The sequence below is a fragment of the Nerophis lumbriciformis genome, linkage group LG01, assembly GCF_033978685.3.
Source record: "Nerophis lumbriciformis linkage group LG01, RoL_Nlum_v2.1, whole genome shotgun sequence".
NCBI classification, from domain to species: domain Eukaryota; kingdom Metazoa; phylum Chordata; class Actinopteri; order Syngnathiformes; family Syngnathidae; genus Nerophis; species Nerophis lumbriciformis.
This window is the reverse complement of record NC_084548.2, coordinates 9903008-9926328: the sequence shown is the minus strand read 5'-3', so window position 1 is coordinate 9926328 and position 23321 is coordinate 9903008. Positions and strand designations below refer to the sequence as shown.

Below are 23321 nucleotides of genomic sequence, written 5' to 3'. Positions count from 1 at the left end.
ATTTTGAACATGCTTTGCAGAATGTACAATGTCTCAATGCTCGAAAAGCAGAAGGAAAAAGGAGAGCTTATTTGATCCCACTCTTTCTCCATGTCTCCCAACAAAGTAATAATGATTAAATGTGTAAAACAGCCCGTTTAGGCAGCAGAATGACAGACTTACAGTACATACTAGGTTTGTTTCGATACCAATATTTTGGTACCGGTACCGATACTTTGATACTTTTCGATAAAAAGGGTGCCACAAAAAAATGGCATGCATTATTGGCTTTATTTTAAACAAAAAATCTTAGGGTACATTAAACATCTGTTTTTTATGGCAATCGAAGAACAAGTTTGTCCTTAAATAAAATAGTGAACATACAAGAAAACTTGTCTTTTAGTAGTAAGTAAACAAACAAAGGCTCCTAATTCGTCTGCTGACGTATGCAATAACATATTGTGTCATTTGTCATTCTATTATTTTGTCAACATTATGAGGGACAAGCTGTAAAAAAATATTATTAATCTACTTGTTCATTTACTGTTAATATCTGCTTATTTTCTGTTTCAACATGTTCTATCTACACTTCTGTTAAAATGTAATAATCACTTATTCTTCTGTTGTTTGGATACTTTACATTCGTTTTGTATGATACCACAAATCTAGGTATCGATCTGATACCAAGTAGTTACAGGGTCATACATTGGTCATAATTTAAGTTCTCATGTGTCCAGGGACATATTTCCTGATATAATATGAATTAAAAAAAATAAAATAATATAAATTATTTTGTGACAATAAAAATGATTGATGTAATCATTGTAGTATCGACTAGATACGCCCTTGTACTTGGTATCATTACAGTGGATGTCAGGCGTAGATCCACCCAGGGCATTTGTTTACATTGTGACGCCGGTGAGCTGTTGTATCCTCCTACGGCGGGGTTCGGCAACCCGCGGCTCTATGCGGCTCTTTAGCGCCACCCTAGTGGCTTTCTGGAGCTTTTTAAAAAATGTATGAAAAATGAAAAAAAGATGAGGGGAAAAAAACATATTTTTTGTTTTAATATGGTTTCTGTAGGAGGACAAACATGACACAAACCTCCTTAATTGTTATAAAGCACACTGTTTATATTAAACATGCTTTGATTCGAGTATTTGCCGAGCGCGGTTTTGTCCTACTAATTTTGGCGGTCCTTGAACTCACCATAGTTTGTTTACATGTATAACTTTCTCCGACTTTCTAGAACGTGTTTTATGCCACTTCTTTTTCTGTCTCATTTTGTCCACCAAACTTTTAACGTTGTGCGTGAATGCACAAAGGTGAGTTTTGTTGACGTTATTGACTTGTGTGGAGTGCTAATCAGACATATTTGGTCACTGCATGACTGCAAGCTAAAATCAATGCTAACATGCTATTTAGGCTAGCTCTATGTACATATTGCATCATTATGCTTCATTTGTAGGTATATTTGAGGTCATTTAGTTTCCTTTAAGTCCTCTTGATTCAATTTATATCTCATGACACACTATCTGTATGTAATAAGACTTTTAATTTTTTGCGGCTCCAGACAGATTTGTTTTTGTATTTTTGGTCCAATATGGCTCTTTCAACATTTTGGGTTGCCGACCCCTGTCCTACTGTGTGTAGTAGAGATGCGCGGATAGGCAATTATTTCATCCGCAACCGCATCACAAAAGTCGTCAACCATCCGCCATCCACCCGAACTAACATTTAATCAAAACCGCACCCGCCCGCCATCCGCCACCCGCCCGTTGTTATATATCTAATATAGACGATGCAAGGCATTAGTGAGGTTATAAAGCTTTTGCCTGTTAAAGAAAGGAGACTGATCCAATGCAGCAGAGACATTCAATGTGTGCCACGCTGTCACGGCCCAGACGCACACCAGTGCGCAATCATCTGAGAGCCGCGCTGAGCGCACCTCCAAGCGCGCTCGCGCCACTCAAACTGCTGCAGGCAGCTGCGTTCACACATGCATCTGTAAGCCTTGTTTTAACATCCTGTGGCACTCTTCTGGGATCACGGCGGACAAAACTGCTCATGCTCAGGGTGTTTGTGGAGGTTCAGGGTTTTGCACAAATGTGATGCACCATGTTAGATGTCCCGGTTTTGTGACTGTCATAGACATATACAGCGTCGCAGCTCTTGCCAATCTCGTAGCCAGCATTACTATCATCCTGATTTACAACCTCATAAAAACGAGTCCACGCTGAACTTTTCTGGCCTTTTTTTCCCCTGGTCTTTAGTATTCCCTTTTTTAGTTTGTCGTGTACCACGTTTGTTGCCGGCGTTGCCATCTCTTTTTTTCTTCTTCTTCTGTTGTGGCATATGCTGCAGGTGCCTGCTCGTTTTTCGTATGTGGGTAACAACATTTAACTATGTATATATATTTCCGAATTGGTTTAACTGCCACCCGCCTGAATCTATTTAAAATCTAATTTTTTTAAATTTCAACCGCCCGACCCGACCCGCGGATAAAATCGAATTTTTTTTTTATTTCAACCGCCCGACCCGCGGATAATCCGCGGACTCTGCGGTTGTGTCCGCAAACCGCGCATCTCTAGTGTGTAGTGAAGCATGTTTTCAAACAGAGTATAGTACCGTTTTTGATTCATTAGTACCGCGATACTATACTAGTACCGGTATATATCGTACAACCCTAGGACCGTATTTTTCGTACTATAAGTCGCAGTTTTTTTCATAGATTGTTATAATACTCAGAAGCAACTTATGTGTGAAATTATTAACACATTACCGTAAAATATCAAATAATATTATTTAGCTCATTCACGTAAGAGACTAGACGTATAAGACTTCATGGGATTTAGCGATTAGGAGTGACAGATTGTTTGGTAAACGTATAGCATGTTCTATATGTTATAGTTATTTGAATGACTTACCATAATATGTTACGTTAACATACCAGGCACGTTCTCAGTTGGTTATTTATGCCTCATATAACGTACACTTATTCAGCCTGTTGTTCACTATTCTTTATTTATTTTAAATTGCCTTTCAAATGTCTATTCTTGGTGTTGGGTTTTATCAAATAAATTTTCCCAAAAAATGCGACTTATACTCCAGTGCGACTTATATATGTTTTTTCCTTCTTTATTATGCATTTTCGGCAGGTGCGTCTTATACTCCGGTGCGACTTATACTCCGAAAAGTACGGTACATATGGTATATACGCTGATACACACTACACTTGTTCTAAACATTAGATTCAGAAAAATCAAAACACCACCACACACCAAGCCGACTTGAAATGACTGACAGTTACAAAGAGTAGGACGCGTTCGAAGAAAAACCTCACCTCAGTTCCTGGTCCTGCTGTGCTGTGATTTCCCGCCACTTCCTTCCCTCCTCCCATGATACAGACCATCTCGTCCCCTGCCGTCTGTCTCATGAACCGCTTGTTCACGATTCTGGTCACGTTGTCGTTGGCTGCGCTAAGTCCAGCCAAGGCTCCGAGATCCCCCGCCCCGGGCGGAAGGCATTCCAGCCTGGGCTCGTCCACGCAGTTGAAGTCTCCGACAATGAGGGGCTCTCTCTGCGTCCTCTCGCCATCCCTACGGCCGCTGCACACACTCTTGAAGAACTCTTGCACCAGGCCTCCGTAGCGCTGAGCGTTTGACTCGGAGCCGCAGACGGAGGGGCAAGAGGGCTTTCCTGCACTGTGAGGGTGTCGCGCTGGACTGGCAGCTAAAAAAAAAGAATGACATTGATGTTCTTGAGCTGTGGTTGACTCTCACACAAAATCATATTGAGCAAAAATTCTTTATATTGACAAACACATACAGTTTAGGTCTGTGCTCTATTTCATCAGAGCAATAACTTTGTCTGCAAATTCAATGATGGTATTTGTAGCGTTAAAAAAAGCCAGTCATCATGGCTGAAGAGTATGAGTTAGGGCTCGAAGCACATCCCTGTGGAGTGCCAAAATTGATTTTAAGCTACAGTATATCAAAGCTATTCTATTGCTTTACTTATGTTTTAAATATTAAATAATATGGAACTAATGACTTAAAGGCCTACTGAAATGCGATTTTCTTATTTAAACGGGGATAGCAGGTCCATTCTATGTGTCATACTTGATCATTTCGCAATATTGCCATATTTTTTGCTGAAAGGATTTAGTAGAGAACATCGACGATAAAGTTCGCAACTTTTGGTCGCTGGTAAAAAAGCCTTGCCTGTACCGGAAGTAGCAGACGATATGCGCGTGACGTCACAGGTTGTGGAGCTCCTCACATCTGCACATTGTTTACAATCATGGCCACCAGCAGCGAGAGCGATTCGGACCGAGAAAGCGACGGTTTCCCCATTAATTTGAGCGAGGATGAAAGATTTGTGGATGAGGAAAGTGAGAGTGAAGGACTAGAGGGCAGTGGGAGCGATTCAGATAGGGAAGATGGTGTGAGAGGCGGGCGGGACCTGATATTCAGCTGGGAATGACTAAAACAGTAAATAAACACAAGACATATATATACTCTATTAGCCACAACACAACCAGGCTTATATTTAATATGCCACAAATTAATCCCGCATAACAAACGCCTCCCCCCTCCCGTCCATATAACCCGCCAATACAACTCAAACATCTGCACAACACACTCAATCCCACAACCCAAAGTACTGTTCACCTCCCCAAAGTTCATATAACACATATATTTCCCCAAAGTCCCCAAAGTTACGTACGTGACATGCACATAGCGGCACGCACGTACGGGCAAGCGATCAAATGTTTGGAAGCCGCAGCTGCATGCGTACTCACGGTACCGCGTCTGCGCATCCAACTCAAAGTTCTCCTAGTAAGAGTCTCTGTTGTCCCAGTTCTCCACAGACCAATGGTAAAGCTTGACTGTCATCTTCCGGGAATGTAAACAATGAAACACCGGCTGTGTTATCCGGCACAACAGTCAGGGGGTGCATTCTACGGCGGGGGTGCTTTATCCGGCACAACACCTGCCGCAATACACCGCTTCCCACCTACAGCTTTCTTCTTTGCTGTCTCCATTGTTCATTGAACAAATTGCAAAAGATTCACCAACACAGATGTCCAGAATACTGTGGAATTTTGCGATGAAAACAGACGACTTAATAGCTGGCCACCATGCTGTCCCAAAATGTCCTCTACAATCCGTGACGTCACGCGCAGGCGTCATCATACCGAGACGTTTTCAGCAGGATATTTCGCGCGAAATTTAAAATTGCACTTTAGTAAGCTAACCCGGCCGTATTGGCATGTGTTGCAATGTTAAGATTTCATCATTGATTTATAAACTATCAGACTGCGTGGTTGGTAGTAGTGGGTTTCAGTAGGCCTTTAAGGTGGAAATGATTCAGTGGCGGTTTGCGGGCCTGGGCAGAAAAAAAAAGTTACTGTATACAAAAAGAATGTATCGTTCCCTTTAGGCCTTGGCCAATAGTCAATAAATCAATCAGTCGAACAATAAATGAAAATGAACTCGATAATATTTGCCGGCTTGGTAACATTTTCGCGTCTGTGTGTGTTTGTCTCGTCTCTCACTTTCAAACAGCTCCCGAGTGTGTTTATTCAGCAGCTTACACACACAGGATGCGAGGACAGAGCCTCGTTAGTCGCGACTCACTAGTCAAAAACAAGGAAAGGGACACAAATTAGGAGGAAAAACAGTGATTGCAAAGCCAAATGTCCCGGGAATATTTTGGCTTGAAACCAAATGAGAAAAGATAAGCGATGATGAACGATGAACAAACATCCATCCACTTTCCGCCTCTTATCCGAGTTCGGGTCACAGCAATCTGAGCAGAAATTCCCAGACTTCCCTGTCCCCGGCCACCTCCTCGAGTTCTACTGGGGGGACACCGAGGCGTTCTCAGGCCAGATGTGAGACATAGTCCTTCCAGCATGTCCTAAGTCAGCCCCGAGGCCTTCTCCCGATTGGACATGTCCAAAACGCCTCAAACCAGGGAGGCATCCAAGAGGCATCCGTAGTACATGCCCGAGCCACCTCAGATGAAGGACCAACGGTTCTACTTTGAGCCTCTCCTGCATGACAGAGCTTCTCACCCTATCTCTGAAGGTGATCCCAGACATCTTGCGAAGGAAACTAATTTCTGCCGCTTGTATTCGCGACCTTGTCCTTTCGGCCATTACCCAAAAGTGAGGGTAGGAACATAGACTGACCGGCAAATCGAGAGCTTCACCTTCTGGCTCAGCGCCCTCTTTACCACAGTGAATGCTTCACTGGCGACGCTGCGCCGATCCGTCTATCAATCTCGCTTTCCATTCTTCCCTTACTTGAAAACAAGACCCTGAAATACTTGAGGCAGAGCGTCACTCCCAACACGAAGGGTGCAGTCCACCCTTTACCGACTGAGAACCATGGCCTCAAATTTGGTGGTGCTGATCCTCATCCCAGCATCTTCACACTAGACTGCAAATCGCTACAGTGAACGCTGAAGTTCCCAGACTGATGAAGCAAACAGGACCACATAATCTTCAAAAAAAACAGAGATGCGATCCTCTGGCCATCAAACTGGAAACCCTCCGCATCCTGACTGCGCCTATAAACTCTTAACGATAGTGAACAGGACTGGTGACAGAGGGCAGCCCAGGGGGAGTCCAACATCCACTGTGAATATGTCTGACTTACTAACGGCAATGCGAACCAGACTTCTGCTTTGACTGTACAGGGACCGAATAGCCCGTAGTAACATACCATGGACCCCGCACTCCTGTAATCCAATCGAATGCCTTCTCCAAATCCACAAAACACATGTGGACTGGTTGAGCAAACTCCCATGACCCCTCCAGTACCCTAGTGAGCGTATAAAGCTGGTCCTGTGGTCTACGACCAGGATGAAAACCGCAATGTTCTATTTGAATCTGACGCTTGACTAACGGCGGGACTCCCCTCTCCAGCACCCTGGAAAAGACTTTCCCTGGGAGGCTAAGGAGTGTGATCCCTCTATAATTGGAACACACCTTCCAGAGCACCAACCCGGTCTGGCAATACGGAGGTACCACCCCAGACTTTCACGCTATGTTGAAGAGACGTGTCAGCCACAAAAGACCCACAACATCCAGTCCCTCGAGGTATTCGGGGCAAATCTCATCTTTTTTCTAGGACCTTGCCACTGAGCAGTCTTTTGATAACCTCAGCAACCTTGACTCCAGTTACGGACATGTCCGCGTTTGTGACCTCAGAACGAGCAAGTATGCCCAATTTGTTGGAAAGTGATGGCAACAACCCCTTACTTATATACACTATATTGCCAAAAGTATTATCATTTTAGGGGCGACGTAGTGGGTAGAGCAACCGTGCCAGAAACCTGAGGGTTGCAGGTTCGCTCCCCGCCTCTTACCATCCAAAAATCGCTGCCGTTGTGTCCTTGGGCGGGACACTTCACCCTTTGCCCCCGGTGCCACTCACACCGGTGAATTGAATGATGAATGACAGGTGGTGGTCGGAGGGGCCGTCGGCGCAAATTGCAGCCACGCTTCCGTCAGTCTACCCCAGGGCAGCTGTGGCTATGAAAGTAGCTTACCACCACCAGGTGTGAACGAATGATGGGTTCTACATGTAAAGCGACTTTGGGTACTTAGAAAAGCGCTATATAAATCCCAGTTATTATTATTATTATTATTATTTGGCCACCTGCTTTGACTCACATATGAACTTGAAGTGCCATCCCATTCCTAACCCATAGGGTTCAATATGATGTCGGTCCACCTTTTGAAGCTATTACAGCTTCAACTCTTCTGGGAAGGCTGTCCACAAGGTTGCGGAGTGTGTTTAGAGGAATTTTCGACCATTCTTCCAAAAGCGCATTGGTGAGGTCACACACTAATGCTGGTCGAGAAGGCCTGGCTCTCCGTCATCCCAAAGGTGTTCTATCGGATTCAGGTCAGGACTCTGTGCAGGCCAGTCAAGTTCATCTACATCAGACTCTGTCATCCATGTCTTTATGGACCTTGCTTTGTGCACTGGTGCACAGTCATGTTGGAAGAGGGAGGAGCCCGCTCCAAACTGTTCCCACAAGCTTGGGAGCATGGAATTGTCCAAAATGTTTCGGTATCCTGGAGCATTCAAAGATCCTTTCACTGGAACTAAGGGGCCAAGTCCAACTCCTGAAAAACAACCCCACACCATAATTCCTCCGCTGACCCATCTCTGTCAGTTTACGTGGCCTACCACTTGGTGGCTGAGTTGCTGTTGTTCCCAAACTCCTCCATGTTCTTATAATAAAGCCGACAGTTGACTTTGCAATATTTAGGAACGAGGAAATTTCACGACTGGATTTGTTGCACAGGTGGCATCCTATGACTGTTCCACGCTGGAAATCACTGAGCTCCTGAGAGCGGCACATTCGTTCACAAATGTTTGTAGAAACAGTCTCCATGCCTAAGTGCTTGATATTATACACATGTGGCTGGGCTAAGCATACTTGCCAACCCTCCCGGATTTTCCGGGAGACTCCCGAAATTCAGCGCCTCTCCCGAAAACCTCCCGGGACAAATTTTCTCCCGAAAATCTCCCGAAATTCAGGCGGAGCTGGAGGCCACGCCCCCTCCAGCTCCATGCGGACCTGAGTGACGTGTTGACTGCCTGTTCACACGTCCGCTTTCCCACAATGTAAACAGCTAATGATCGAGGGCGAGTTCTTGGTTTCTTATGTGGGTTTATTGTTAGGCAGTTTCATTAACGTCCTCCCAGCGCAGTAACAACACACAACAACAGCAGTCAAGTCTTCGTCTACCGTAAAGCAGTTCGTCTGCCGTAAACAGCAATGTTGTGACACTTTTAAACAGGACAATACTGCCATCTACTGTACATGCATATGTGACCCACCCATAATGTGTCACATTTTTGTGTTGATTTATTTATTTTATTTTGTGGTTTGAATTCGTTTTTGGAGCTGTCATTACACATTTATCAGTATTCACATTGGTCAGTAGGGGGCAGTAGGGCGTTTATTCCCAATTGAATGCTATCACATGCAGACCAGAAGTGTCTTGTCATTCTGATGAGCGCGACCAGTCTGTGAACAATTGAAACGTCCTGTGTGCTTTTTCCTCCTGTATAACAGGTTAGTTTTGGTGAATCAACTCACTGAATAATATCCATGTGATCTTTATAAGTTTAAGTACACATTCTGATGGTGGAGCCTAACTCTGAAGTGTTTGTGAGTTGTAGTTTGTATTTGTGAATGAATCCAGTGTACAGCTGCAGTAATCAATACAAAAAGGCGACGTGAGTGCGCAATGTTTATATAGGAACCTCTAATCCTAATTCAGACTCCCAAATTAGAGCTCCCGTTTTCTTATTGATTTTATAATGTAAATTTGTATAATGTGTGTGTTCTGAAATAGTGACAGAGAATAGAACAAGGATGGACAATTCAACCCTTAACTCAACAATGAGTAGATGAGTGTTATGTGTGTGTAAATAAATAAACACGGAAATTCAAGTATTTCTTTTATTTATTTATATATTTAAATATATATATATATATATATATATATATACATATATATATATATATATATATATATATATATATATATATATATATATATATATGTAATAAAATATATATATATATATATAGCTAGAATTCACTGAAAGTCAAGTATTTCTTATATATATCTTAACCACGCCCCCAACCACGCCCCCCGCCCCACCCCTGACCACCCCCCCCCCACCCCCCACCTCCCGAAATTGGAGGTCTCAAGGTTGGCAAGTATGGGGCTAAGTGATTAGGACACCTGATTCTCATCATTTGAATTGGTGGCCAAATACTTTTGGCAATATAGTGTATTTTGTATAAAATAGGTAGATAGATGGATATAACTCGGGTGGCTCAAATCAAAAAGATGTACTCTACAGTAGTTTACCTCCATCCCCCCTCCAGAGTGACTCTGTGCTTCCAGCATGCTCCACCACGCTGAAGAGGCTGGAGAGGCCGTCAGTGAGGCCGCTGAGCACGGGGCTGTCCCTGGTTGTGGTAGAGCGAGCCCAGGCTGAGCCACCGCCTCCACTCATTGTCCTCTGCTGGAGGCTCCACAGGCTGCGGTCTCTGGATGGAGGGGGTACTCCATCAAGTCTGGAGGTGGAGCCTAGAAGACGATACGACAGTGAGTGTACTAGAACGTGACCTGGAAGTGTAACGTTACTGAGGAGTTCAAATACCGGAGGACACACGACGTTGAAGCTTCGGGGAACCAAACTTGGGTGAACAACAGGGCCTGTCGATTCGGCCGTGGACTTTATCCAGGGATGTCGAGATCTGCCGAGTGCGGGCTGACGCTAAGGGCGAGGTGGTTGCAGATGACGGTCGGGGAGACCAGGCTTTGGAGTGGAAACCTGCGCCTCTGCTGCTGGGGAGGTTGTCGGTTTGAAGCCCAATGCTGACACACTGAGCCGTGGTCTGCGTGGACCTGCTGGACATGCCCACCGCCTGCAAAAAAGAAAGGATGCAGCAAGTGAAGGATATGCCGACATGAAGTCTAAAAGTTAAGCATCAAAACAGCAGAACGGGCATTTAATCACCTGTGACATCTTGCTAAATACAAACCCCGTTTCCATATGAGTTGGGAAATTGTGTTAGATGTAAATATAAACGGAATACAATGATTTGTAAATCATTTTCACCCCATATTCAGTTGAATATGCTACAAAGACAACATATTTGATGTTCAAACTGATAAACATTTTTTTTTTGCAAATAATAATTAACTTTAGAATTTGATGCCAGCAACACGTGACAAAGAAGTTGGGAAAGGTGGCAATAAATACTGATAAAGTTGAGGAATGCTCATCAAACACTTATTTGGAACATCCCACAGGTGTGCAGGCAAATTGGGAACAGGTGGGTGCCATGATTGGGTAAAAATGTAGATTCCATGAAATGCTCAGTCATTCACAAACAAGGAAGGGGCGAGGGTCACCACTTTGTCAACAAATGCGTGAGCAAATTGTTGAACAGTTTAAGAAAAAACTTTCTCAACCAGCTATTGCAAGGAATTTAGGGATTTCACCATCTACGGTCCGTAATATCATCAAAGGGTTTAGAGAATCTGGAGAAATCACTGCACGTAAGCAGCTAAGCCCGTGACCTTCGATCCCTCAGGCTGTACTTCATCAACAAGCAACATCAGTGTGTAAAGGATATCACCACATGGGCTCAGGAACACGTCAGAAACCCACTGTCAGTAACTACAGTTGGTCACTACATCTGTAAGTGCAAGTTAAAACTCTCCTATGCAAGGCAAAAAACAATTATCAACAACACCCAGAAACGCCGTCGGCTTCGCTGGGCCTGAGCTCATCTAAGATGGACTGATACAAAGTGGAAAAGTGTTCTGTGGTCTGACTAGTCCACATTTCAAATTGTTTTTGGAAACTGTGGACGTCGTGTCCTCCGGACCAAAGAGGAAAAGAACCATCCGGATTGTTATAGGCGCAAAGTTGAAAAGCCAGCATCTGTGATGGTATGGGGGTGTATTAGTGCCCAAGACATGGGTAACTTACACATCTGTGAAGGCGCCATTAATGCTGAAAGGTACATACAGGTTTTGGAGCAACATATGTTCTCATCCAAGCAACGTTACCATGGACGCCCCTGCTTATTTCAGCAAGACAATGCCAAGCCACGTGTTACATCAACGTGGCTTCATAGTAAAAGAGTGCGGGTACTAGACTGGCCTGCCTGTAGTCCAGACCTGTCTCCCATTGAAAATGTGTGGCGCATTATGAAGCCTAAAATACCACAACGGAGACCCCCGGACTGTTGAACAACTTAAGCTGTACATCAAGCAAGAATGGGGAAGAATTCCACCTGAGAAGCTTAAAAAATGTGTCTCCTCAGTTCCCAAACGTTTACTGAGTGTTGTTAAAAGGTAAGGCCATGTAACACAGTGGTGAACATGCCCTTTCCCAACTACTTTGGCACGTGTTGCAGTCATGAAATTCTAAGTTAATTATTATTAGCAAAAAAAAAGGAAAGTTTATGAGTTTGAACATCAAATATCTTGTCTTTGTAGTGCATTCAATTGAATATGGGTTGAAAAGGATTTGCAAATCATTGTATTCCGTTTATATTTACATCTAACACAATTTCCCAACTCATATGGAAACAGGGTTAGTATGCAACACAACAACACAAAACACTTGTTGGACATTAACAACATAATAGGCTACAGAAAGTAGCATAGTAGTAGTTGTCACAATGTTGGACTTTACAACCCACTCCTCGCATTCCACTACGCACTTTCACACAGGCACCTTCTGTAACAGTACTGATGTGCCCTCACAAACTCGAAAATTGTCAGGTCGACTACCGTATTTTCCGGAGTATAAGTCGCACCGGCCGAAAATGCATAATAAAGAAGGAAAAAACATGTATAAGTCGCACTGGAGTATAAGTCGCATTTTTTGGGGAAATGTATTTGATAAAAGCCAACACCAAGAATAGACATTTGAAAGGCAATTTAAAATAAAGAAAGAATAGTGAACAACAGGCTGAATAAGTGTACGTTATATGAGGCATAAATAACCAACTGAGAACGTGCCTGGTATGTTAACGTAACATATTATGGTAAGAGTCATTCAAATAACTATAACATATAGAACATGCTATACGTTTACCAAACAATCTGTCACTCCTAATCGCTAAATCCCATGAAATCTTATACGTCTAGTCTCTTACGTGAATGAGCTAAGTAATAATATTTGATATTTTACGGCAATGTGTTAATAATTTCACACATAAGTCGCTCCTGAGTATAAGTCGCACCCCCGGCCAAACTATGAAAAAAACTGCGACTTATAGTCCGAAAAAATACGGTACATTTAATTTATCTGTGGACGTGTATGAATTTGGGGTAGTTCCTTATACTCTGGTACCTCCGTTTCCATAGAATGTTCCATTTTAGGTGAAAATTTTCACCCAAAATATGTGTTAGTTTTTACACACTGTCTGGAGACTTTTTTTTTATTCAAGCATGATTGCAAAATAACCCACAATCGAGCTAAATAAAGTTGTAGCATGCAGTAATAGACCTTTCAAAGACAACCTTATAGAGTGTTAGAATAACCATATATAAGTTATCACACAACTCTTATGCTTAAAGGCCGTTGCTATAGTTATTATCTATTGTGCTCAAGCTGTACTTTTTTTTTCTAACCTACTCAGTGGCCTAGTGGTTAGAGTGTCCGCCCTGAGATCGGTAGGTCGTGAGTTCAAACCCCGGCCGAGTCATACCAAAGACTATAAAAATGGGACCCATTACTTCCCTGCTTGGCACTCAGCATCCAGGGTTGGAATTGGGGGTTAAATCACCAAAAATGATTCCCGGGCACGGCCACCGCTGCTGCTCACTGCTCCCCTCACCTCCCAGGAGGTGATCAAGGGTGATGGGTCAAATGCAGAGAATAATTTCGCCACACCTAGTGTGTGTGTGTGACAATCATTGGTACTTTAACTTTAACTTTTAACTTTTCGTGCAAAGGCACACAACTTGTTATCTTCCACTGCAAGTTGCCTCGCAGCAGCAGTTTCTGTCTTTCAGCCTGCTAAACAGCCAAGGACTGACCTCAAGTACCAGGGCGAAATCACGAGGCTCAGCACATTTCCATTCTGAATAATCACGTATTATGTCTACTAAGCTGCTTGCATTATATGTGACCCCTCCCTTTAGAAGCAGCCTGATGTTAACTCGGGAACTCCTGAATAAAATGGGGGATGCAGGGATTGTGCCTCAGAGCGTGAGGTGAGATTGTAACTGAGTGTGCAGCTCCACACCTTCTCCTCATGAGCAAAATTGTACTCTGTCTCTGCGGGATTACTTGCTTCTTGTTCTGTCTAATAGATAGTTCGGTGCGTAAACCTGACATACTCTGTTTCCAGAGGGCCACTGAACGCACCTCACTTCTAAAGAAGATTAGTCCTGCCTTGAATTACCTGCTGATGTACAGGAGACAGGAGGCAACAAAATAGTTTGCCAGAACACGTATAATTACACATGAGGCTGCAAAGTGACGTGTTGTGCCGCAAAGCTGTCTCGCGCATGCGTGCGGTTGCCTCAATTGATGTAAACAAAGTGGTGTGAGCACACAGCCAATGTCTGCACTAGGGAAGTCCCGATCCGATATTTGGATCGGATCGGCTGCCGATATTTGCCAAAAATTGCGTATCGGCAAGGCATGGGAAAATGCCGATCCAGATCCAGTTTAAAAAAAACTCCGGTCCGTGTTTTCCAACGCACCGATTTAAATAATACATTCCACTTTTCTGCTGCTCCGTAATTTCCGTTCCGCATTTTCCAGCACACCTTCAACACATCCACAGGTCTGTGAATTCTCACGCAGTTGCTTTTAGCTGCTGGCATTACACGACAGGCTCTTCTCACTCTTTCCTGTGTCTCCCTCTCACAGACAGCGAGCGCACCTTCTTACACACGTCACATACTGTCACGTCATACGTCACATACGTATACGTCCTCCCCGAGCAGAGAGATGGCAGCATGGCTAACGTTAGCTGTGATGCTCGCGCAGCCGTGCGAGCAACGCTCCCTCTAAGGTGCTCGCCTGTGCAATTGCGCACTGTTTAAGCGTCCTCTGCGCATAGCAATTATATGCCACGCACAAAATCAAATAAAAAAATAAGCGCATAACAATTTTCGACACACGGACACGACAGAGAAAATAGTTTTCGTCATCATTGTTCAAATATTGTGACGTCTGTCGAGACGCTTATCTCCATTCGGTGCCACACGTCCACACCATCAAAATGCCGAGGCAAAAATTTCCACATCAACACCGTATGAAAAAATTAGTGATTTTTTTAGTTGTGATTTCCTTCTCTGCATGAAAGTTTAAAAGTAGCATATATTAATGCAGTATGAAGAAGAATGTTTTAATGTAGACATGCAAGCCTTGAAAGAAAATTTTGAAAATCAAGACTACATTTCCTGCAAATGGGTGCATTTCTACCTTATATTTTAACTTTAGATTTATTCTCATATCAAACTCTTTTGGCTGTCTTTTTGACACTTACATCCGGCGCCCCCCTCCACACCCTGGATTATAAATAATATAAATAATTCAATGTGATTATCTTGTGTGATGACTGTATTATGATGATAGTATATATCTGATAGTATATATCTGTATCATGAATCAATTTAAGTGGACCCCGACTTAAACAAGTTGAAAAACTTATTCCGGGTGTTACCATTTAGTGGTCAATTGTACGGAATATGTACTTCACTGTGCAACCTACTAATAAAAGTCTCAATCAATCAATCAAAACACATAGAATCATCATACTGCTGTGATTATATGCATCAAGTGTTCATTCAAGGCTAAGGCAAAATATCGAGATATATATCGTATATCGCAATATGGCCTTAAAATATCGCAATATTAAAAAAAGGCCATACCGCCCAGCCCTAGTTTCAATGATGCCATTTCTGTTTGTCATGTATAATTTTGTCTATTTTGTGTTTATCCTTGAATAAACAGGTCAGTTTCTTGTTACCAACCATTGTGTATTAGTCAAACTCCCCTAATTCAGCTGGCTAGTTGTTATCAAGAGTACTAAAACCCTTTTCAACATGATTCTGACAACTAAGTAGGCTAAATAACTTTAAACTTTAATACATGCTCGGATAGGCCAGTATCGGTCAGTATCGGTATCGGTCAGTATCGGTATCGGATCGGAAATGCAAAAACAATATCGGTATCGGATCGGAAGTGCAAAAACCTGGATCGGGACATCCCTAGTCTGCACGTTCTTGAATATAATGGAACACAAGTGCCGTCACTTTGATAAAGAAGGTGAGAAACACCTTCGCATTCAAAAAAGAAGTGGCGGACCAAGCCGGACTCACTGGTTCTTTGCTGGATTTCCTCTCCAGAGATGACGAGCGAATGGCCTGTCGTACACAGTTGGTCATCTCTTTCATATCGTCACTTAAGTTAGCAGAAATCTCTCCAATTTCCAGGCCGTGAAACGGCGAGGAGGTCATCCCGTTGGCAGCGGAGGGCGCGACGTCGTCGTTGATCACGCCGGCACTGTCGGACGAGGCGGTGCATCCACTCCTGCTCTCCAGCAGCTCTCGGTGCTGCTTGGACAGCGAGCTCAGCCACTGCTCGTAAGAAGAGGAACAGGAGGACGAGGGCTGCTGCAGGTCCGCCAGGCTCGCCTCAGAGACGCTCAGCGTGGATGTTCTCTCCGTCTTCCCCTGCAGCTTTTTAACCTCCTGCGTCCTTCTTTTGTGCTCCATGCGGCGGACAGCGGGAGGGCTGTAATACATCCGAATGCCGGTGCTTTCTGGAGCGGTGTGGCTCCTCTGGACGGACTCCAGATCCAGTCCTGATGGGGCTAAGTTGTTGCAGGAGCCGCTGGCGCTCGGGCCGTCCCAGGTCTTACAGATACCGCTGACCTCTGGTGTCTACGAATGACAGGGAATTAGGATCAGTTCACATTTCACTTGGGTCCCATAATAATAATAATTAGGACCATGATTTTCCACTCATCCATTTTCTACTGCTTGTGTCTTTCGGAGTCACGGGGGGTGCTGGAGTCTATCTCAGCTGCATTTGGGCGGAAGGCGGGGTACACCCTGGACAAGTCACACTCACATTCACACACTAGGGCCAATTTAGTGTTGCCAATCAACTTATCCCCAGGTGCATGTCTTTGGAAGTGGGAGGAAGCCCACGCAGTCTCGGGGAGAACATGCAAACTCCATACAGAAAGACTCCGAGCCCGGGGATCGAACCCAGGACCAATCCAATCCAATCCACTTTATTTATATGGCACATTTAAACAACAAAATGTGCTGCACAACAATATTAAAAACAATATTCAAATATTATCCTTAGCTCCACCAATGACTGAATAAAAACAAAAAATAAATACATATAAAACCAATAAAAAATAAATATGATTAAATACGATTTTAAAGGGTAAAACCAATTAAAACAGTAAATAGACATCCCAATTTTAAAAACACAGAGGACAACAGAGGACCACACAACTCACGTAGTGTTAAAAGCCAGAGAATAAAAGTGGGTCTTAAGACGAGACTTAAAACACTCCACTGGGGGAGCAGTTTGAACATGGAGGGGCAGAGTGTTCTAGAGCTTAGGGCCGACCACAGAGAAGGCCCTGTCTCCCCTGGATTTAAGTCTGGTCTTGGGCACTACGAGCTAACCCCTGTACCACCGTGCTGCCCCGCCCTTGATTTTATCCATCCATCCATCCATTTTCTACCGCTTATTCCCTTTGGGGTCGCGGGGGGCGCTGGAGCCTATCTCAGCTACAATCGGGCGGAAGGCGGCATACACCCTGGACAAGTCGCCACCTCATCGCAGGGCCAACACAGATAGACAGACAACATTCACACTCACATCCACACACTAGGGCCAATTTAGTGTTGCCAATCAACTTATCCCCAGGTGCATGTCTTTAATGAATGCAATTACATTCTTTACTTTCCTAACACAAAATGACAAACATTGTGAGAGGTTTATTTTCCTGAACTCTTGTCAAGGTTCAAGGTTCAACTTTATTGTCCCCGCGGGGAAATTTGTCTTGGGCACAGTGCATCATTGCTTTCTTAACATACACAAAAACAACAGAACAAAAACACAAGCACAGACACAACCACAACTAACATTTAAACATCAGAACATGGAGCTTGATAGACATAGGTGGCACTTTGATGTAGGCATAAAATCTACAGTATGGAGATAAAGATAAAGTACCAGTGTGCATTGCACTAGAGCTCATGGATAAAGTGCTATGTGCTAAAGTGCTTAGTTCTAAAGTGCTATGTGCTAAAGTGCTATGTGCACCGAAGATTGAACAGACGTATACGGTACCAAGTTCTGTTTTATGTTGTCCCTCCACTGGCTGTCTGTGTCTTTTAGAGTGCATTTTAAAATTATTTTACTAGTTTTTAAATCCTTACGTCATATTTGCCAACCTTGAGACCTCCGATTTCGGGAGGTGGGGGGTGGGGGCGTGGTTGGGGGCGTGGTTAAGAGGGGAGGAGTATATTTACAGCTAGAATTCGCCAACTGGAGTATTTCATTCATACATATATATATATATATATGTATGAAATACTTGACTTTCAGTGAATTCTAGCTATATATATATTTATTTATTTTATTATATATATAAATAAAATAAATACTTGAATTTCAGTGTTCATTTATTTACACATATACACACACATAACACTCATCTACTCATTGTTGTACTTGAAAGTACAATGCAATTCAATTCCGGGGCAATGGCACCTATCAAATACACAGTAATGAAAACACAGTTGTTCTACTAACTGTACTGTGTGTTATGAGAGTAGAGTATGTGAGTGTGTGGCCCTTTAATAGGTGACAGCATGTGAGGTGAGTGACGTCAGTGAGTGTGTGGGCGAGAGAAGAGAGGGAGCGTAGCGTGAGTGCGGGGAGGGACTAGTTGGTTTTGTGTTGGATTGGCTGTGTGCAAGCAATCAATAAAGCAAGATTTGCAACTAATCGCTGGACTCATCATTCACCCTAAAGTCGTCCGCTGTGGGGACCCACTGCCGGGTAAGGTGAAAGGTGTTGCCCCGAGCATACATCGGCCCTGGAGAAGTGTCTCCCCTGCGCTCTTAGACTATGGTCTCGTTCTTCTGCTTTGTCTCCTTGTGTGCGCACACTGGACTCAGGTCCGCATGGAGCTGGAGGGGGCGTGGCCTCCAGCTCCGGCTGAATTCCGGGAGATTTTCGGGAGAAAATTTCTTCCGGGAGGTTTTCGGGAGAGGTGCTGAATTTTGGGAGTCTCCCGGAAAATCCGGGAGGGTTGGCAAGTACGCCTTAAGTGGTCTTGCCCCACCTTACGTCTCTGAGCTGCTCCACCTCTATGCCCCCACCCGGTCCCTCAGGTCAGCTGATCAGCGGATCCTGGAGGTACCCAAATCAAAGCGGAAGTTTCGAGGGGACAGGGCCTTCTCTGTTGCGGGTCCCAAACTCTGGAACCATCTCCCTCTCCATGTGAGACAGGCCCCTTCTTTGGCTACTTTTAAGACCCTTCTTAAAACCCATTTTTATTCACTGGCTTTTAACCCAGCATGAGACTTTAAACTGTTTTTAACTTTTTAACTGTTTTTATCTAACAAATTGTTCTTAGGATAATTTCTATTTGCTTTTTCAATGTGTATTTTACTTCTGTTTTAAATGTTATTTTTTAGTCTGCCCTTTGCCTTTATTTATTTGTGGTGTACAGCCCTTTGTTCTTCAACTGTGGTTGTTTTTAAAGGGCTTTATAAATAAAGTTGGTATGGTATGGTATGGTAAGTCCACATTTGATAAAATAACAAGGCAAGCGTAGACCTATTTGGACAAATAAACACCTAAAATGATACTGACCTCATTATTCAGATAGGTCCAGTTCTTCTTGTTGGAGTCACTCAGCTGTGGACAAATCAAAGGAGGTAGGCCTTCTAAATGTTCTGGGTCTTCCAGCTCTGCTGTGGATTTGGTCCTTTCTCTACAAACAATTTTAAACACAATGTAACGTGCAGAAACATTCAACATATTACATATGTTGCTGTTGAGTTTGTACCTCATTCCATTAGTGATGGCTGAGTCTACAGAGGACGCAGATCCTAATGATGACTTTAACTGTAAAGAAAAATAAGGCTGAGGTTAGATCATTTGTTGTTGCACACAGTGTTGTGGTTGCGTTAGTTTAGGCCAATAAAGGTACCACATGTTTGCTTACTGTTAAAATACACAACATAAAGTAGCAAGAAACACGTCAATAATGAATAAAGCAAAACATGTTCTAGACCAAAAATCACTTCATATTCTTTACTGCTCGCTAGTGTTACATATCTGAGTTATTGTGTAGAAATATGGGGAAATAACTACAAATGTGTCATGTCTGTGTTGATCACGTTTTTGTTTGGCCATGTGCTGTTTGGTTTTGGACTCTTTTTAGTTCCTGCTTTTCACTCCCTTGTCTTGTTTCCATGGCTACCCATTAGTTTCACCTGTTCCACATTTGGACTCATTGTGCACTCTTGTTTGTCACCATAGCAACCCATTAGTTTTCACCTGCCCTCACGACTCACGCACCTGTCTTTAATCATGTCACTATTATTTAAACCGATTGTTGCCAGGAAGTCTCCCTGGTGTCATCATACCCCTGACACACACCTGACACTGTGCTTCATGCTCAGTTCACGCTGCTTTCTTCATAGTCCATGCCAAGTAAGTTTTTGTTTATTAATGCCACAGTTAGTGTTTTTGTTTCATTGTTCATAGTTTCTGCCTTTGTGCAAGTTTTGTGTTTTGTTTGTTTCTTTTTTTGAGTGTTAAAAATAAATAATGTACTCCCCTTGACGCCACGTATGGTCCAAATCATTTGCACCACGGAAGAACAAATCACGCCGTAGTTCTAGTCATGACAAAATGTGCGCTTCATTCACTAACTGTTACAAAAAAGATCAGTTATAATAATACATAATGTTGGATATAGAGAACATACAAACCCTTTATTTATTAAATCACAATTATTGGAATTCAACGATTTGGTGCATTTGCAAACAGCTAAAATGATGTACAAAGCAAACTACAACCTTCTACCCAAGAATGTACAACAATTCTTCTCAACAAAAGAGGAGAAATATAACCTTAGAGGAAAATCTAATTTAAAATATTTGTACGCTCATACAACACTTAAAACCTTTGGCATATCCATATGTGGAATTAAATTATGGAACGGATTAAGCAAAGAAATCAAACAAAGCACAAATATGATTCAGTTTAAGAGACTGTTCAAACTACAAGTGTTCACAAAGTACACAGAACTAGAATTATGATGACACTTTTTTTTGTCTTTTTGTTATTGAGACAGAGATTATTTATAGTTCATAGTTAACATTGTAAATCACACTTTCTTTATTTGAATGTACATTTTGGGTGTCCTATACAGTAAAAAAAAACAGTAAAAATCCATTCCGGACATTGTGACTTTTAGTATTAGTGTTCCTGGAAAAAAAGGGACCCAATCACACATACTGTACAGCAGATTTTTACAGCTAAATGTGTATTTATGATTTATACACACATAGACATTGGCCCCCCCAGACATATTTTTTTTGGTAATCGCAGTATTGGGCCAGCTCTGGTCTAAAGCCTCATTGTTGTGAAATGTCAGAAATGAAATGAAATCACTACTGAGCTGCAGCATGCATACCTTAGCCTCTCTCAGCCTTTGCTCCCACTGAGCTCTCTCCTGGCTGAACCTCTCCAGCAGCTCCAGCTTCTCCCTGCCCCAGTTCCTCTCTCCGATCTGAAGCTGAGAGGCAAGAAGAGGGCGTAAAAATCTCCCCATAATCTGAAACTTTCATACAACACACAGTTTCACCTGCTTGGTCAGGTCCATCACAGCTGCGTAGGACTCAGCCAGAAGGTGTTGGTGTTCCTCCCGCTCCCTAATGAGCGCCACCTTCAGGTCAGGCGGGCCCGCTGCGTCGGCGGAGGACAATGTTGCAGCTTTGCCTGCTTTGGTCTCGAGCTGGAATTAAGACGGAGGGGTGATCATATTAAGTGAGTTTAAGGGAAAAGTGGGAAACCTGTGGTCCATATATGCTGCTTTTGCATTTAATTTTAGCATGGCACATATGAAAACTAAAGAGTGATTTAAGACATGGTGATCATATAGAAATACAAACCCTGTTTCCGTATGAGTTGGGAAATTGTGTTAGATGTAAATATATAAACGGAATACAATGATTTGCAAATCCTTTTCAACCCATATTCAATTGAATGCACTACAAAGACAAGATATTTGATGTTCAAACTCATAAACTTAATTTTTTTTTTGCAAATAATAATTAACTTAGAAACTTAGAAAAGCCAAAGTAGTTGGGAAAGGGCATGTTCACCACTGTGTTACATGGCCTTTCCTTTTAACAACACTCAGTAAACGTTTGGTAACTGAGGAGACACATTTTTTAAGCTTCTCAGGTGGAATTCTTTCCCATTCTTGCTTGATGTACAGCTTAAGTTGTTCAACAGTCCGGGGGTCTCCGTTGTGGTATTTTAGGCTTCATAATGCGCCACACATTTTCAATGGGAGACAGGTCTGGACTACAGGCAGGCCGGTTTAGTACCCACACTTTTTTTACTATGAAGCCACGTTGATGTAACACGTGGCTTGGCATTGTCTTGCTGGAATAAGCAGGGGTGTCCATGGTAACGTTGATTGGATGGCAACATATGTTGCTCCAAAACCTGTATGTACCTTTCAGCATTAATGGTGCCTTCACAGATGTGTAAGTTACCCATGTCTTGGGCACTAATACACCCCCATACCATCACACATGCTGGCTTTTCAACTTTGCGCCTATAACCATCCGGATGGTGCATGGTGCTTTCCTCTTTGGTCCGGAGGACACAACGTCCACAGTTTTCAAAAACAATTTGAAATGTGGACTCGTCAGATCACAGAACACTTTTCCACTTTGTATCAGTCCATCTTAGATGAGCTCAGGCCCAGCGAAGCCGACGGCGTTTCTGGGTGTTGTTGATAAACGGTTTTCGCCTTGCATAGGAGAGTTTTAACTTGCACTTACAGATGTAGCGACCAACTGTAGTTACTGACAGTGGGTTTCTGAAGTGTTCCTGAGCCCATGTGGTGATATCCTTTACACACTGATATCGCTTGTTGATGCAGTACAGCCTGAGGGATCGAAGGTCACGGGCTTAGCTGCTTACGTGCAGTGATTTCTCCAGATTCTCTGAACCTTTTGATGATATTACGGACCGTAGATGGTGAAATCCTTAAATTCCTTGCAATAGCTGGTTGAGAAAGGTTTTTCTTAAACCGTTCAACAATTTGCTCACGCATTTGTTGACAAAGTGGTGACCCTCGCCCCATCCTTGTTTGTGAACGACTGAGCATTTCATGGAATCTACTTTTATACCCAATCATGGCACCCACCTGTTCCCAAATTGCCTGTTCACCTGTGGGATGTTCCGAATAAGTGTTTGATGAGCATTCCTCAACTTTATCAGTATTTATTGCCACCTTTCCCAACTTCTTTGTCACGTGTTGCTGCCATCAAATTCTAAAGTTAATGATTATTTGCAAAAAAAAAAAGTTGATCAGTTTGAACATCAAATATGTTGTCTTTGTAGCATATTCAACTGAATATGGGTTGAAATTGATTTGCAACTCATTGTATTCCGTTTATATTTACATCAAACACAATTTCCCAACTCATATGGAAACGGGGTTTGTACATCCATCCCTCTCCT

General features: G+C 43.0%; 1 protein-coding gene across 1 annotated transcript in view; it reads right to left on the bottom strand.

Moving 5' to 3' along the window:
• mtcl2 (microtubule crosslinking factor 2) overlaps positions 1 to 23321 on the bottom strand; it is a 216685-nt gene that overhangs the window by 3919 nt on the left and 189445 nt on the right. The window contains exons 16-23 of the mRNA XM_061974808.2: positions 21427 to 21576; positions 21256 to 21357; positions 19618 to 19676; positions 19422 to 19542; positions 15890 to 16453; positions 10188 to 10455; positions 9893 to 10114; positions 3323 to 3711 (exon numbers count right to left, since the gene is read on the bottom strand). Of these exons, the coding sequence (XP_061830792.1) occupies positions 3323 to 3711; positions 9893 to 10114; positions 10188 to 10455; positions 15890 to 16453; positions 19422 to 19542; positions 19618 to 19676; positions 21256 to 21357; positions 21427 to 21576 (1875 nt within the window). The remainder of the gene's footprint in view (positions 1 to 3322; positions 3712 to 9892; positions 10115 to 10187; positions 10456 to 15889; positions 16454 to 19421; positions 19543 to 19617; positions 19677 to 21255; positions 21358 to 21426; positions 21577 to 23321) is intronic.